Source organism: Poecilia reticulata, linkage group LG12 (assembly GCF_000633615.1).
Source record: "Poecilia reticulata strain Guanapo linkage group LG12, Guppy_female_1.0+MT, whole genome shotgun sequence".
Lineage (NCBI taxonomy): Eukaryota > Metazoa > Chordata > Actinopteri > Cyprinodontiformes > Poeciliidae > Poecilia > Poecilia reticulata.
The window spans coordinates 18,853,213-18,871,419 of NC_024342.1; the positions used below are offsets into that span (position 1 = coordinate 18,853,213).

Genomic DNA, 18,207 nt, shown 5'->3' on the forward strand with positions numbered 1-18,207 from the left:
TATATATATAGATAGATAGATAGATAGATAGATAGATAGATAGATAGATAGATACGTGGTGGTGCGTGTGAAATTTTAAGGTTTAGGCCAAAGTAAGTGAATATTTCAGTGTTTCTTATTCTGAAGACCTACTTTGATATATCATTTCATCTTTTCCTTGTAAATTTGTGATCCATTTTTCCACCTGAGGGCCACCATAAATAACTCCAGCTGAACAAAAGCACATCATGATTTCAAAACAAAACTCTTGTGTGTCTTGCGTATGAAACTGCATCAAGGTGTTTCAAGTCATTTTCCTCCGACTCTGAGCTCTTTGACAGCATTTTGCCGCTGAAAGACTTTATTCTCTTATTTTTTGTGTGTGTGACTTGTCACAATATTCACTCTGTAGAATACCCTTAACGTCAGCACTCATACGTTTCTGTCATCCACAGCTGTTAACAAGATTCAAGAATAACAACAGCCTTAAGGTGTTTACGGTGTAGTGTCTTCAATTATCAGGAGAGCTACCTGCCAGGTTGTGTCTAATTCCTTGCAAGGCGAGAGTGTACACTAACAAGTATGTTTATTCCTGTCAGCTGTTTTTTCTGCCCAGAGGAAAGCACAAACTTAGGCTCACCTGCTCTCTGTTAATATGCTTTATTTATTTGACATTAATTTAACTTGGACTGCCTTGTTCCCCACTTATCCGATATTACACTTTCAGTCATTCTTTCTTTTTTTTTTCCTTTAAGTGGAGACTTTGAGGTTTTGTGAACTTAATGGAATTAGTTTGTCATATTTATATATTTTTCAGTAGAACACATACCTGTAAGCTGTGCTGTTAGAAACAGAAATTGTGAAAAACTCACATTAGCCTGGAAAAACACAGGCATGTTCTAACACCAAGATGTGCAATTATACTCTACAATTATAAAACAGAAAACCAAAGCTGAACCTTGTTGGAAGCAAAACTCAAATAAAGGACAAAGGTATTGACAGATTATTTTTGATTGCGACAGGTGTATTACTGTCCTCCAAATACACTCGATTTATTTATGATTCTGCTCTACCTGGACTCACCCAATACACAGCAATTCTTTACTTTTACTGAGTGATGTAAGATTTTGTAGAATTTTAATCACATCTGACACACAGTGCTGATGCAAGGACAGCACTTCATGAGTGCTGTCTTCTTGCAGTTTTCCTTAGGCACCAGTCTGTTTTTTTTTTTCTTCTTCTTTTTTGTGTGTCAATTGCTGTTTGGTAATTAACAGGCATCTAAGACTCTTGCTTGAGCTGATGTGGGAAGAGAGGTAAGCAGGCTGTGTTGATTCAGATTAGACATTGCTGTGTACTCATTTTAGTAGTTAGGAAAAGTTTGCATTCGAAACTTGCTAAGACCATGTCTTATCGAAAAGTAGGGGATTAGTGTGAAAACTGCTTAATGACCATCATAAAGCCATTCAGGGCATGAGTCTTTGCATTCAGCTAATTCTGTTACTCCTACAGTTCTACGAAAGACTTCTCAGCATATTTACCAAGTGATATCAGCTGAAGTATGCTTTAAAGACATAGCTTGCTGTACATTGCACAAAATATATATTTTTAGTGGAGTACTAAATTGATTTAGTTCTTCAATTTCTATGGGGAAATTGAAAATAAGTTTCCATTTGGCAACACTTTATTTGAAGGGGGGTGAATAAGACTGACATGACACTGTCATAAACATGAAATCATTACTTATAAAAATTTGTTAGAAAATTATTACTGCATGCACTTTAAAAAATAGGTAACTTTATGTTGTTAAAGGTAAAGTTTAAACAGTAATGATTTCTTGGTTAATGTCAAGTTGTCATAACAAAGGCATTTTGAATAATGTCAACTTTGTATCAAAAGTGTCATAATTTACCGAATGGCGCTTTATGACAATGTTGCAGGGTATGATATTAATTTGACCATTTTAATATTAGATCCAATTGTTGATTATCCTAATTTAGTTTGATTCGGTGTGTGCAAGAAATATAGTCCTTTGCCATTGGCGCAATAGTCAAGAGTCCACTAGGGGGACTCGTGCGCTCTTTACAAATAATACAAGAACAAGTAAAGGCGCACTGGTTCCGTCTGATCATTTCTCTTGTATTTCTCCCCTTTTTATAAGGTAAGAGATTAATCTTTGGAGAATGAGATGGATGAATGCCCTGTGTGTGTGAGTTTGCATGTATTTAGTTAGTTTTGTGTYGCATGTTAGTTGTGCTTTAATGTGTTGGGCGCGAAGAGTGTTTTGCTAGCTAGTTAGCTCYGTTTCTGTTTCTGCCGTTAGCAATGTGTTCTGTTCGGCATCTAGCAGCCTGATTGTTTAATGAGAATAATTGTAATTTTATGTGTTCTGCTCTTTACAAATAATACAAGAACAAGTAAAGGCGCACTGGTTCCGTCTGATCATTTCTCTTGTATTTCTCCCCTTTTTATAAGGGATAACAACAACAGTCATAAATATTCATGAAGGCTTATTCATGTTAATGTCATGTGTTATGTCATGTTTATGACAGTGTCATGACAGTCTTATTCACCCCCCTTCAATAAAGTGTTACCTTCCATTTCTCTACAGTGAATCACTTTTTGCAGGTGACACATTACAGTGTTCCATTTATTTTTTATTTTTTTGTAAAGTACTTGTCTTATTTGCTGTTTTGACTTCTCCATAAAGATGTAAACAATAGATGTGAATAAAGTATACTGGGTGAATAAAAACTAAGAAAAAAAACACTACTGTACTGCGCAGAGAAAAGAGAAAATAGAAAAAGAAGACTCTAATAGTCCATCTTAAATTCTTTCTCTAGGCACTAGTTCAGCCCTTAAAACTAATCTCTATTATTTTTTTCATTCCATAAAATAATCCCTTTATGATTTAGAAAAGCTTAGAATTATCTCCACACCTTTGACACATTTTGCTAAGGACTGTATTATGTAAAATAGTCCCATGTTTCCCCTTTGCTGGATGTATATTGTCTTTTTTTTCAAGCCCTCTGTGAATAAGACCGGTCTGTTGCTCTGAGAGAGGGAGAAAATAACCCTTATGACATTTCCCAATTTGCAAATCCTGGCACTATCTCCTCAACCATTCTTCTAGAGTTTTGAGGCTTTGACAAGGTTTCTATGACTGTGTGCAAAAACTGCTGATCTGTTCATATTCAGACTATTTTTGGGTTGGTTTCATAATAACTATTTGACTCATGGGCTTAAAGTTAGATTATCCAGTCTACTGTACAGTTGAAACCAGATGTTTGCATATAATGTATAAAAATATCCATTTTGTCATTAAAATTAAATCACACTTCTTTTGTCCTACTTTAGGTCAGTTCAGTTTGTTAAAATCATAAACTGAGCTGTGAAAATGAAAGCATAAGCAAAATTGGGAAACATTTGTGTTGAATATAATCAACAAAATAAGACATGGCTTTGGTAGCAAACTTCCTTCTGATATATTTTTTTCTCTTGCTGCTGCACAGAATAAAGTGAGGCAACCTTATCCCTAACCTTATCAAAATTCTTACTGAATAACCGATTAAATTCAACTATCCAGTCCCTCTAAGTTCAAGCTCTGACAAATATCAATTCAACCAATAGATACAAGGTATTTATTAGATTGTTCCCCAGAAAACTGAGAGAAGACCTCAAACCAAAAGTTTAAGGTCTGCTGACCACAGAGTGCATTCATAACCTTGGTTTCATCTTCTTTACTCTCTCTAATCCTACTTTATCCTTTACATGGATTTTGGGGAAGGCTGGTAATTATCCCAACAATAATTGGTCAAGAGATTGGGTACACACTGGACAATTTATAGATCTTCATGCTGATTCTATTTATTGGAAGAAAGGAAAAAACTGTGCAACCTTTCATACAGATAGGTAAGAGAGTGTGCTTTAAGATTAATTTAACTTTTATGACTGATGCAAGCTGCCAGCTGTATGAAGAATTCATCCTATTGGACGGGCAGATCAGAGGGATGTACCACTTTGTTATATAAGAAACAAGGCATCAAACCAAATGTGTTGCTTTACCAAACACTTTGTGTAAAGGTCAGATCTCTGATTCAATTTGTGGCTAATACGGAATTGGATGGATGGACACAAACTGCTTTTAGATTACACCCTCAAGACATTTGGCTAGTAACATAGTTTAAATAGAATATGTGTATTTATGAAGAACAAGGAGCGATAGATGCCATACATCTTTGTCCAAATCAAACATACAATTTGTTGACCTTCCTTTTTAATGATCTAATTCAACAAGCTAGTTCACTCACCATATCTTTAAGATTAAATGTGTTCCAAATTTAAAAATGCAACAGTCCTTCCAGTGTTCTTATTTTTGTTTTCTTTTCAAAGTTGAAAAAACCTCATGCCTTTTAAACATGACACAAATTGGGCATGAATTGATTACCTACATAAAAACAACGGTCAGGCTGTTTCAGTGAGAAAGTAACTCCATCTCGTCTCAACAAGCTAGATCAGGGGTCAGCACCTTTAGAACTGTTTCTGTCTTGTCTTGCTAAATGAAAGTTGTTCTGAGTCACAAAGTTACACCATCCTTTGAAAAAGTTTATTCATAGAATAGAAAAGTAACTCGTTCTATAAAAGATGAAAAATCGGGTCGAACGATGAAGACATCAATTAGAACATGGTCGTCAATGGAGCCTTGCAGACCACCAGCAATTCCCAGTGACTGTTCCACTTTTACCCGTTTAGAGCATTTTGACCTATCTTAAGAATTGTATGGAACTGTGAACTTTAAATGTGTTTAGAGCAAAAGATTGGCCATATGTAGCTTAGTTGTTTTGGAGCAGGATCTCTATGATGGGGTTAGGGCCGGTAGCAATAGCAAGAACAAGGCGGTTTTTAGTCTAAATCTGTGTACACCTGGGCCCTTCTGTGCAGAGTTTGCAAATTCTCTCTTTGCATACAGTGCTGTGTTCATTTAGACTTCACCCTCAAACAAATATTGGCTTGTAAATATAAAAATGCAGGTTTTAGATGATGGTTTAATTATTAACCAAGTCAATCCGGCACTATATCTATGTTGACCTCATCACTAGTCGTGCCACCCTTTGCAAAAGTGATTGCAATCAAATCTTTGCAAAAACTGTCAATAAGTTTTTGCATCAATTTAGAGGAATTATTGTCCATTCTCTTTTGTTGAATTGGTTTAAATCATTAATGACCTATTTAATGCACATTTCAGACAGTCTATAGAAAGATTTTGACAAAGTCACTCCAAAATCTTCAAATTATTGAGCTTGAACAATTCAGATGCACTTGCGGGCATGCTTTGGATCGTTGTCCAGCAGCATAACTCAAGTGCATCTTATCTTTTGGCCAGGCTGGGAATTCTCCTTCAAGATTTGATGCCATTAAAATGTCACCTCAAAATGTTGTGAAACATTTTAATGAAAAATTAGATACTTTTTATTGATTACTCAATCATATTAACACTGAGTCAGATTATTGAGCTCCCCTTCACCAGTAAGGGAAGAAGTGAGAAACATTAGCATTTTATGTTGAGCTCTCTCTAAAAGGTTTAATAGAAAATAAGTAATTAGTTTGTCAGTGTAAATGCATGCAAATAAAAGCATAGATATGAATGGATTTGATGATTATCAGCAGCCATTCAAAATAATATCACATCTATCGTTTGATGATGAAATCAATATCTTAATGATTTTTTTTCTTTTTTCTTTTTTTTTTTTTTTTACTTTAAATGTCAATATAAAACCAACCTAATATAATAATGTCAGAAAACTTAGACCACCCCTGACTGCTTTTTTTTTCTTTAAAAATACTTTTGATTGCAAGTGAACTAAGAATGTTCTCTCTTCTCTGGGCTCTTCCAGTGGGCATAAGTTGTTTAATTGATATTTCATTGCTACTTCACTTTCTTGTTCATTTTTCAGTTAATTTATTTTATTCATCAACTTATTTTTTGATATTTTAGGCCTACAGGCTATTTAAAATATATATTTCATCTCCCATGTATATTGTCAATGTCAGGTACCACTTCAAGTTTGTAAACACAGCTCCTGAAATTTAAGATTTCCATCTTGTATTCCTCTTTGCGATGCCACTGCAATTGAAAGACGAGGCATATGCACCACTATTCTTATTTTCACAAATTTACGCTCAAAAAACAAGCAGATCATCAGTTCAATTGTAAACATTAGCCTGGATTTGAATAACACTGATGATATTATGACAAAGCCACACTCTGTTATGAACATCTGCATCATGACATTTATGTGACAGCTAATTTACTATTTACTACTACCTAAATATCTCTTGGTTAGTTACACCCCCACTACATCTTTACTGGATTGCATTAATTGGGACCTAAATAAAACTTGCATACCAGTGAGACGGGATTTTGTGGCATCTGTGAGAACCAGGCTTTCTCTGCAGAGACCTCCGCCCACAGTCCACATGGCCAAAATTATCTTCTGCCAGTGCTGTAGTACCAAACATCTGAGGATACATCTATAGTTGTGTTGTCAATCCTTACAAAAAATTGAGTTGTTTTCACAAAAAACTCGGGAGAAAATCCTGGGGGTGGGGGGCATGCACATATTACACAAAAAGGCATCTGCCAAGATCAGAAACTCTTTAAGCATTGATGCAACAGTGAAAGAAAATGACACCACCTAGTGCTCTGATGTGTGTCTATTTAAATGCATTTCTGTCAGTTTATTATCTGCAATCTTAAACACAAGATGATACAACTAAATCTGTTTTAATAACCCATTAAAACACACTTTGTAACATGTGTAAGGTTAAAGCATGTCTAAGGAAATACCTAAAATCATGAATTAAAGAGCAGTTTACTTGTTCCAAAATTTCAGACTAATTGGCGTAGTTTGATAGCACTTATGGGACGGTCATAACTTGTCTTTACATGAGGTACTGCAGTGCAGTCTGAATGATAAAGTAACAGGCAGATGGAATTTTATTGATATACATTTATGCAATAGTTTTAGGGTCATTGGAAAAACTAAATCTGACTTTAATAGCATAAAGTCAGTCTCAAAATTCTGACCATAATTCTAGATGCCATCATCTCCAATAATGACAGATGTGTGAGTTATGGAGAAGAAGAACTAACCTTTTTGGAAAAAACATGTCAGATTTAAGATATTATTTTTAACGTGACCAATGGCTCTCTGAAGATGCAGTTTCATTAACGAAGGAAAGGCAGAACTCCAACTGAACATAAATAACTGGTTGGCCAGGGACTAATTAAACAAAAAAAAAGTAAAAGCATGTTAATTATTCAACAGAAGAAAAGGTTGTGGTCAGAGAATGGATTTTGCTCTTACTGACCTTGCCGCCACAATAATAGTAGGTGATTTTTTTTTTAAATAAATGTCTTAAATGTATGTCTTATGTACTGAACACCAGTAGATTCTACAAAAGGAAACTGTACAAACAAGCCTTTCACTTCTTATTAAATATAACATTTTAATGAGAAATAGATTATTATATGAAACATTCATTTAAAATTAGCTGATATAATAATCCCAACATAAAGGCAAAATAATTACATAGGCAAGTTATTAGGTGTAAAAATGCTCAGACATAATCATGGATACATGTACAATAAGCAACACTGTGGTAGCAAAATGCCATACAAGTAAATGTGCTTGTCTTATGGACCTTGCAAGTGGCTTAAACTAAATTGCAGTATACAGTTTGTTTATCATATAAAACAGTCATAGATGGTCATGAGTCTAATCAGGTATATAAGACATGGCTGCCCTGCATTTTGTGCTAATGTACTTGGAGGGCATTTTTTGAAATAATCTTTGTATTTCGTTTTAGTATTGATAATTTATCATAGTGTTACTGTAACACAGCATTGTTACTGTGATAGAGATCCTATTTACACATACATTGTACAACAGGGGACAAAAATATGAACCATCCCTTTGTGATATCTGTTGGCTTGGTCTTGTAATCAATCCCCCCTCCCTCATGCACAAGCCTGCTCTTAAGGTTTAGTCTTCTGGAGAAGTTGAAACCAATATATTTGATCTACATTTATAGTCCTAATAATGAAACAAAATTATTCTCATTCTTTTTTTTTGTAAAATGTAAGTTTTTCAACTCTAACCATATTAAAGGGATCGATAACAGGCACTTAATAATAATAATAACAAAAAAAAAATAATAATAATAATAATTTTGTAACAGTTTATTTGGATAGTCCAATACTGAATACTTAATAAATATGGGATGCATTTTTCTGGCCAATTAGTCTGCTTGTTTTACTTTTTACTGTGTCTCAGTGTTGATACTTCTGTGTAAATGGATCATCTTTACCTTTTCATTGCTTTATACAGTGTGTGCAATTTCACAATTTAGCTTTTTTTTGTCAGAATTAGTAGATTTTAAAGCCAGGGGCGCGGGGGAAGTGAAATGCAATGTTCAACCATGATGGCCGCACTGGTTAGAGCATTTTGCAGACATGTTGAGCCTTTGAACATACATCAACAGTAAAACTACAATGGAGACAATAGCTTAACATGCATAAGCACCAAGTAATACCACAACACATGTACTTTCAATGTATGGCATTGTAGCAGCATTGTTATGGTTGTTTCTTTACATAACCAAGTAACTGACAATCAGTGGTGATTATACTAAGCTATTTACGCTCCAGGGAGTTCATTCAAGAGATGTCGCAAACCTTCTTTTTGTGTGTGTGTGTGTGTGCGTGTGTGTGTGTGTGTGTGTGTAAAGTCACTAATGTGCTCAAGAAAGCAGGTGTAACATGGAAATATATCAACTGAGACACAGCGTTTTTCCCATTGGCTTGCAAAAACATGAAAAAGACTGGCAGTGTCCAAAAAAGAGCCAATAATAAGCTAAACATTTTTAGAACTACGAAGTCTTGTCTTAAACTTTAGCTAATAGCTTTCTGAATGAGATAATCCAGGTTAATGATTGCTAATATGAATGGACAAATCCTTACTCTCATCTTTTCAAGAAAATTAATTATGTTGAGATTTGTTGCCTAACAATTACCAAGCAATTCTTGATCTAAAGTAGTAAAAGGGCTTAAAGACAGACAGTCAGACAAACAGCAGGGAAAACAAAAACCAGAGACTATTGAATAAATAACATAAAAATAAATAAAATTATGATGACACTAAGCACTGCATTACATTAATTCTAGAAGCTCGTCCAGATAGATCAAGAAAAATCTGGCTTTGTGTTGCTGAATGCATTGAAATCGACTGAAATTGGAGCTCCCAAAACCAATTTTATTAAATGTTTTTGTGATTCCAATTTCATTGTTGCTTGCGTTAAGTCCTTCACAACACAGGATGATTTGCACATCTACGTCTTAAAATGTTTCCTCCAAATTTGTCTCACAACAATAACAGCAGTTATTGGTAAAGAACACAAGAAAATACAGCACAAAAAATACACATCATGATATTAACAGACATTAAATTAACGACACAACAAAAAAACTAATATATAGGGTTTACCAGAAAAAAGAAATGACTTTTTTTTAAAATATATGAGTAGGTTTTTTTTTTTTTTTTTTTAAAGCTGACACATTTTACTCCATAAGCTAATTTGTGTTTCAGGGGACAGCAATATATAATATATTTTGTTATGTGACACTTCGTAAACAAAAATATTGGATTTGTACAACATACCAACTTTGTTTTTGCAGTGAACATTTAGTGAATGCGTCCACTTGCAAATATTAATCACATCGTTGTGTTTCAGTATTGGAGTACCAAAATAAAATGTGACCATCAAATACATAGGTAGTGTTTTATGTTTAAGACTGAGTGTGTTGAACACAGTTGCAGTTCTTTTATACCTCCAGCAACATGCAGAAAATGTCAAACTTCTTAGCTCAAAACAAAAAAGAGAGAAATTTTTACATGTGGTCATAAAAAGCTTACAGAGTAACACTTTCAAAAGGTATTATAAGCTTTAATATAAGATTTTCTTCTTTTTTCCTGCAGCACAAAATACAAGTTCAATGGCTTTAACGACACAATTTCACTCAACATGTTATGTCTCCACTCGTCATATTCCTTTTTGCTGTGCTCTTGTCTGAAATCTTCTGAGAGAGTTGAACAAAGACATATAAATGGAACAGGTACAAGGTGAACTTCATGACTTACTGTATGTCTACCTCAGGGAAGTGTATGGCTTTAAGGTTGTCTTGCAAATGTGGCTGAATGATGAATGTTTACATTTTGCTCTCAGTGCTGAAAAGCTCCACAGATCAGCAGTCACAACATGTACATTTTGCAAAGCTGTACAAAATAGCATTGATTGTTATAATCTTCAGACCACAATATTGCATTCACGCACCAGGAGGTATACTGCCTTGTGAAAAAAAGATAAAAATAAAAAATAAAACCCAACAAAAAACACACAGCTGGAATTTCATACACGGTGGGGGAGAAAAGCGTTCAAAATGCAAGATTCAGCAGAGACTTGGGTCAGTCTCAAGTGACACATTCAATTAACAAACAGCGTTAAGCATTAAGCCCCCCCCCCAAAAAAAGAGGTTTACAGACACACTCGCACACATTCACCCACACATATGTATATATAAACAGCTGGCTTTTGTTTTCAACATGACTATCCATTACTGCCCTGCTGTGTGCCTCGTGTATCAGAACAATGACGGTGTTAAATACCTTTCTAAAAGCAATGCAGATTCACTGTGGGTTCTGAAACGTAAGAAATGTGATGACTACTTACTCGCTAGAGCTTTAAATTCCTTACAATGTATAAACATTTTAATACTAAACTGTCTGTTATGTTTGAAATACTTTGCCCAGTAGGTGAAATAAACTGATATCTGGTCTGCCATTGTGTTTTCTGTACCTTTAAAAATGTCTTCTTTTTTTTTCCCTCAAGAAAGAATGGCAGTATCAGATGCAACCTTTGATCCCTTATGTTATAATCAAGGCCTCCTTTTCATCCAGTACATATATATACTTGTTTTTTTTTCTCCCCTTTCTCTTTTCAAGGTTCTTTAAGGGAATTACAGACATGCTGGGACAAATATGATACAGTCCATACAGTGTTTCCACTGATCTTTTTTCATTTTTTTTATCTGCCAGAAAAGCTTTTCATCACTGCCTCTTTCTCTTTTTTTTAAGAATTATACTTACAAAGTTAATATTACATCAAAAGGCAGAAAAGGTCAAAAAAGAAAAGAGAAAAAAAATAAGACTAACATCCCCTCGTAGTTAATTAGTTGGGTGTTTCTCTGTTGCTTACCGTCCTTAACATTAATGTTTTTACTCAACAAAGTTTTGCAGTCAGGTGGTCTGATTGTTTGAGTATTTCTGTGCTGTACATGTCCAAGGCATGGTTCACTCGAATCATCTCGCTGTTGTTGAGCTTCAGCCTATGCTTCAGCATACAAGAGAAAAGGTCCAGCTGTGGTTTGCCGGGTGCAGAAGGGGGAGCTAGGCGGTTAATCCGATCCCTAATGTCCAGCAGCAGTAGCATCACAGATGAGGACGAGTAGAACTGAGTTCCTTGTGTATATGACTGGTTAACCTGCTGCACGGCGCTACGCAGCAGGTCGGCGTTAAACCGCAGGCTGTAACCAAACACCTGGATATCGGAGATCTTTATGTAGATCTGCCGCTTGTTGGGGTCTGCGAGATCCACCGGACCCTGTCCCGTGTCGTTACGGAGGCCAGTCGGAACCTTAGCACGGCTGCGCAGGTAAATGTGCACAGTCTCAAAGAAGGTCTTCCACCTGTTACCCAGCAGGAGGGTCCAGTTGAAGCACTGCGAGTTCTGCAGTCGCACTTTTTCCCATCGTGGGTAACCGTGTTCACCAAATGGCATGCTCCAGCCTTCTGAGTGGCTGCCACTGAATGGGTTAACATAAACAAAGAACATGGGATCAATGCTGCTGTTTCGCATCTGACAGATCTTCATTGACAAACCGATGACCATGTGGAGGTAGTCCATCCGATTTTTGTTACTTTTCAGAGTCAGGGACATACGCTTACGCCATCGCGGGTCGAAGAATGTCTCCAGCCGGATCTCATTGCTGATGAAAGTGGTGTGTATGTACAACCGTGAATCCATTTTCTGCAGCAAGTATTTCAGCTCCAGGTCCTGAAAGTCCAGATCGGTTTCAAAACTGATGAACTGCTCGCTGCGTTCTGAATCCACATTCTGCGGCTCGCAGCGGCCGCGGTACAGCTTGTAGCCTTTGTTGCAGGAGCCACATTGTGAGATGTTGGCCAGGCTGCACATGGCACAGCTGTTGTTGCCGCCTATGACACACGGGATGGGTCGCTGACACAGAGTTGCACCTGTGTGGCACACACATGCCTTTTGGCTCTCCAGGAAGGTCCCCCAGAACCCGTTCTCATTGCAGTACAGGAAGGACTGAACCCTGTTGAGCCACTGCATCACAGATCTGGAGTGATAGAAGGAAAAAAAAAGAACAAAACCATGAACAGCGAGTAGAATTTTGATTAGGTCAGATATGCGTTTCTTTTTTGGTTGTTGTTTTGTTTTTATGAAATGGCTGCTCTCTATATATAACACCCAGCATAAAGTTTGGAAGAAAAAAATATGATGTCCCTCAAGGGAAAAGAATTGCATTATGATAGGAAGCATTAATTGCTATTCTTATCTAGTGTATTCTTTCCCTCAAGGCATCTAGCCTTGTCATCTTGACAGTGCTGTAACTTCTTTTCTGACTAGAGGAGGTGACTTCTGATTTCTCAGAGAAGCTGGCAAGTGAAGGTTAGTTTATATATTATTGAAGTTTTGTATAATAACTCTGACATTTGACACTGCATTCTGAGCAGGAAAAGTAAAACCAAAGTCTAAAATATAGTTTAATTTAAAAGTACACAGAACCACATATTGCTTTTTGCCGTTTTTTCATCCGACTGAAAGGCAAATGAAAATCCTTCCTCTGGTTCGTATTTTCTTACTGCAGACTGAGAATTGGACAAGTGTTGGGTGTTATGTTTTCTTCGAGGCAATCAGAAAAAACTTTATAGATGTTAAACAATTTTAAAAATGCATTATTTTTTCAAAAGTGTTCAAAATGCGCTTTAATTTCTTGAACATGTCTTGTCAAGTGGAATACATTGACAAAAATGGTTGTTTTTATAAAAAAAAAGAACTTAATAAAATTCAAAGACAAATTAATTATTGATCCCCAGCAATGTCAACGTATTAAACATGTTCTTGATGTTGGCATGATCTATTTAGATTTATTTCTTTTAGAGTTCAAACACTGGAAAAATAATTATTTCCAGATAGGATTGTTTTTTTTTAAAAAAAAGCTTAATTTAATTTGGGATAATTCTTCATTAGTTTCTTTGTGTCTGTGCTGTACCACTGACTAGTTCTGTTAGCTCATCTTTGTTTACTCACATGTCCTTCACATAGGATCAGAGATACAATTCAATCTTTAATCAGTTCTGTCCTTTTGCTCGTGTTTTTTTATATGCGTATCTGTTTTTCTAAAGGCATTAAAACTTTTGGCAACCTTGTCTTACAGCTTTTTCTTCTGTCAATAAAATGTCAACTTCGAAATGTTCTGTTCTTTGCCAAGTTCTGCAATTGAATAAGCCTACTTTCAAGTGTACAAATCACACACCACGGACTATTATGTCAACAATATTTATACTCACACTCAGCTCAAATGTACTTATTATTTAAAATACATTAAAGCATGAAAATATAGCAGGGTGTATAGCAGCCAATAATGTAATAGTGGCTGATAATGTGATACATGCCTGGAGAATAATTCTTTTTGTCCTTTTTATAGTAACAAAGCTAATTAAACAACAATGCATCAGAGATATTATAATGTGGCAATAAGAAAGTCATATTTTATCCATCATGTTGTATGGTACTACATTTTTCACTAGTAAATACATTACTGGTATAGAAATAAAATGATTAAACCATCACCAATAATGGCACAACTCAGATACTGGACTACATAACTTGGAAATAGAAGATTTCTAGCTTTTTTTAAATCAAATATAGGTATCTTAATCTTCCTGTTAATTCATCAAGGGTATTGTGAGTGCTGACATAGGAAGTTATTCAACAAAATCTTTATTTTAAATATTGGGGCTTTGGGAGATATGCCAGTCAGTAATTTCATCTATGGAAAATATAGTTATTACATTATTTGTATGCCACTTCTGGAGAGCTATCTTTAAGACCCTGTCGGAATCGTGGATTATTAATATTCTGCCGAACCCTCTTTCTGCAATATTTGGGGTTGTTCCTCGGACATGTTGTGTGTCCACCCGACAAGCTTCAGCTGTAGCCTTTTCCACATTGGCTGCTCGTCAACTCATACTTCTACCATGGAAAAAAGAGTCACCTCCTTCCCATAAACAATGGATTAAGGACTTGCTTTCAATTCTCAAAGTTGAACAACAAAGATATGTTGTGCGGGGTTCTGCGGACAAATTTTACAAAGTGTGGCGGCCATTCTTGTGTCACATTGAGGGACTTCCAGTCAATCTGTCAGTCAAGCATGGAGTTAACTAAGTCAACCTTTTTTTTTTCTCTCTGTTCTGAAACGGATGTGTGGATATGAATGTTTGGGTTAGTAATCTACTTTGTTGAAATCCAATAAAAATATTCAAAATTATTTGTATGCCACACCATTATTATAATAACCCAGCCAATGGTTATTATATCATCTTTAGGCTTTACTTTATGACATTAATGGTATGTCATTATATTATTACCTTTATTACATATAGATGTGCAAAATGATTGTTATTGGCCAGTGTTTAAGCAAACAAATAATAAAAAAAAACAACTAATGATTTGAGCAAAAGTAAGACTGACAGGACAGAATTCTTGTTTGACAAACCTTTCTGTGTCCATTTTTGTAGTGGACGTGTTTATTGATTCTAAGTTGTTATAAAGAGTGAAAAGTGATCTGATGAAAAAGAAATGCAATCAAAAAAAAATCTTAGCTATTCCTTTTGGCCCTATGACAAACCGAAATGCTATAATTATATCTATGAGCTCAGGAAAAGTGTTAATGAGGACACGGCAGCTGTTATCAATCTGTCATTCTGATTGGATTAGAACAGAACGCTTGCTTTAAAAGGGAATGGTGCTTGACATCCTCCCTCTCGTCTTAACCATGGCTGACTTTCAGAAAACACATGCTAACAGCATTGGCTTGCTTTAATGGGGACTTCACGTGCCAAATTATTCAATTATTGAATCACCAAGAACTTCAAGGAGAGAGTTTAGAGCTGCAGTATCTGAGTTTTAAAAACACTGCTTTTTAAATATCTGTCAAAACTGTCACTATTTACTGACAGCATGATATGAGACAGATGATCTGTGAGATTTGTTGAGATTTGTTGCCTACCTATTGATCTCCAAATCAGTGTATGAATCCGTGCACATTTGACAGATTGATTGGTTGTATGTGGCTCTATGAGTGAATAGCATTTCTAGACATAAAAATGCTCTTTCCTTTGATTGGCATTTCTAGAAATGCTTTTCTTTAATTAGAAAAGCATTTTCAATGAGTCCTGTTACATACCAAAATAAAGCATCCAGAGATCATCCATTTGTTAGGTACCTCTCATCCAAAAGAATGGGACTTTTCTAATTCTTCCCTAAATCACTGTCATGAATAAGTGGGCATGAAAACAAAATGATAAATGGCTCTATAGTGATAATAAGATAAGGTATCTTACATTTATTTACTTAAAAAATACAATTTATTTAAGATATGTTTACTGAAAACCTACCTACAAAGGACTTATGATGTGTGCCATGTTAAGTAGAATTTATGACTCTTTGTTGTATGGAGGCTGAGGTATTAAAACGGGTTTGACCCTGGACATGAATAATTAAACCGAGCATATAAACTGGATGCAAATGACTTGGCTCGGAATGATGCAACTCCATATCTGTCACTATTAATCATTTACATGAAGATTCCGAAGTTCATTGTACCTGAAGCAAGCTACTAATAAAGAAAATGCACTAGTAAATCTATTTAGGGGTTCCACTGTGAGTAATCACAACAAGAATTTATGATGGTTGTAATGAATGAAAACACAGACCAGGGCAATGGTAAACTTTCTATGTGTAGTTTTTATTATAGCTACCTAATAATACAATACCTTCCTTACATCAAGTGAAATATATTTACTTATTGGCTGTAACTTTCTTAAAGTGGGATAGCAAATAGTCAAAATTCTAAGCTGTAATTTTGGATTAGTTTGCTCTGTATCATTGTGCCTAAATAAATACAACAATGAAGTTCCTCTTTTATTATCATGAATCCATTTTGTAATTAAACTAAGAGCTGCGAGGGACCCGAGTGATCTTTTGGCCCATTAGTAAGAACACATATCTGTGCAAGAAAATTAAATAAAACCTGCTTCTTTGAAGTTTCATTAAGCCCAACTACATATTACAGTACTTCTATTTTTAACTAAGGTATGAATATGCTGTTTATTTGCTTAATACACAATGCCCCAAGCACTGAAACAAAATGAATTATGTTCCCTAGGAAACACGGCATAACAGCAGCTTTTACTTTTCCGTTTTCTCATCTAATTTTCTTCTGCAGAACATTGCAGCATTTACACAAATGCAACCCAAGACCGCCTAAAAAGCACTGGGTTCTTATGTCTTTTGTGTATTACATACTTATATTTGCCACCAAGACAATGACATTGATGTTCTCTTTTTATCTCAGTAGCATCAAGCCATTAGCACTTTGGTGGGTTTAAGTGTGTTGTCATGTGCATTTTTAAAATTTCAATATGTACAGTAGAAGTGTTGTAGATGTTAATGGAAATGCAAGTGAGTTCAAATGTATAACTGTCAATTTTACATGGTTCCCATGAGGACGTACACTATTCCTAGCTTATTTATTAGACAGGTATTGTTCCAGAGACTGTCTTATAGGTGATGTAATCAAAGGCCTCTCTGAAGTGTCTTTATTTAAAGGTTGGAAAGTCTCTTACCATAGGAATGTAGGATATCTTAAATCCTCAGTTAACATAACACCACAGTACATATTCAAGTAAAGTTTAATTTGAAGTATGTCACGGATTTTATTGCTGTCCTTTATAAGGGTTAGATGTAAAAATTGGAAGAGTTCAAATGGCTTCTTTGCTGAGGTATGCAGCTAATGTGTATCAGCTACAATGAGTGTTTTTTTTATTTTATTTTATTTTTTTTTTATCATGTTCTTCAATGTTAGAGGTTCATATTCATTTTCGTGATATTCGTGTGTTCCCACAAACTTCTCACAATAGTTTGCTGAAATTTTTGGTATGTCTCCTGGCAGATCAGTTGTAATAGAGGCAGGTTTGTAGTTCTTCATATGCACACTCATCTCTGCCCACAGATTTCGAATGAGACTGAGATGTTGGCTTTATAATGGCAATGGCTAAGAAAACTTTCCACCTGTTGATATCTCATGATCCTGCCGCCTTCTGTGCTTCACAGCTAGGATGGTGTTCCAAGGCTTATAAGCTTTTCAATTTTCCTTCAAATGTAATGATTGCCTTTATGGACGAAAATGTCAGGCCACAAGACATGTTTACAGAGAATATGTTTTTGTGTGTGTGTGTGTTTTTTTGCATTTGTCAACTGTAATATGTCTCTATTATGTTCATTGATGGAGAAAATACTTATTCCCTTTTGAGTGTCTGTCATGGCTACTCATAATTAGCTCCAAAAAAAGAAGAAGAAAAAAAAAAGAATGTCAGAGTAGTTTCTGAGGAGGAGGTTCTCGACACACTAAAAATAAAAAGCACTCACATAGAGGTTTCTGGTTCAACTTATAAAAGTAACAGAAATATTCTCCAGGTTGACTTCATACAAAATTCAAATATAAACGTTATTTTGTGATACAAACATTGTTTCACTCATCACTCCATCACTGCATAACAATCAGACCAAGTACAGCAGCTGTCTTTTCTTCTGAATCACAGCAGGAGGTTGACCTGACTAGAAAAGAGGCCCTAAGCAAAAAATAAATACATAAATAATAGCTCATCTACCATCTGTAATCATTAGCATCATTTTGGATCAATAAAAACATCCATCCATCCATCCATCCATCCATCCATCCATCCATCCATCCATCCATCCATCCATCCATCCATCCATCCATCCATCCATCCATCCATCCAT

General features: G+C 35.4%; 1 protein-coding gene across 2 annotated transcripts in view; it reads right to left on the bottom strand.

Annotated features, from left to right (window-relative positions):
- Positions 1–8,104: 8,104 nt before the first annotated feature.
- Positions 8,105–18,207, bottom strand: part of brinp1 (bone morphogenetic protein/retinoic acid inducible neural-specific 1) — a 123,481-nt gene continuing 113,378 nt past the window's right edge. For both annotated transcript variants that reach the window (XM_008424389.2, XM_017307922.1), the window contains exon 8: positions 8,105–12,457. In XM_008424389.2, the coding sequence (XP_008422611.1) occupies positions 11,317–12,457 (1,141 nt within the window). In that variant the 3' untranslated portion in view covers positions 8,105–11,316. The remainder of the gene's footprint in view (positions 12,458–18,207) is intronic.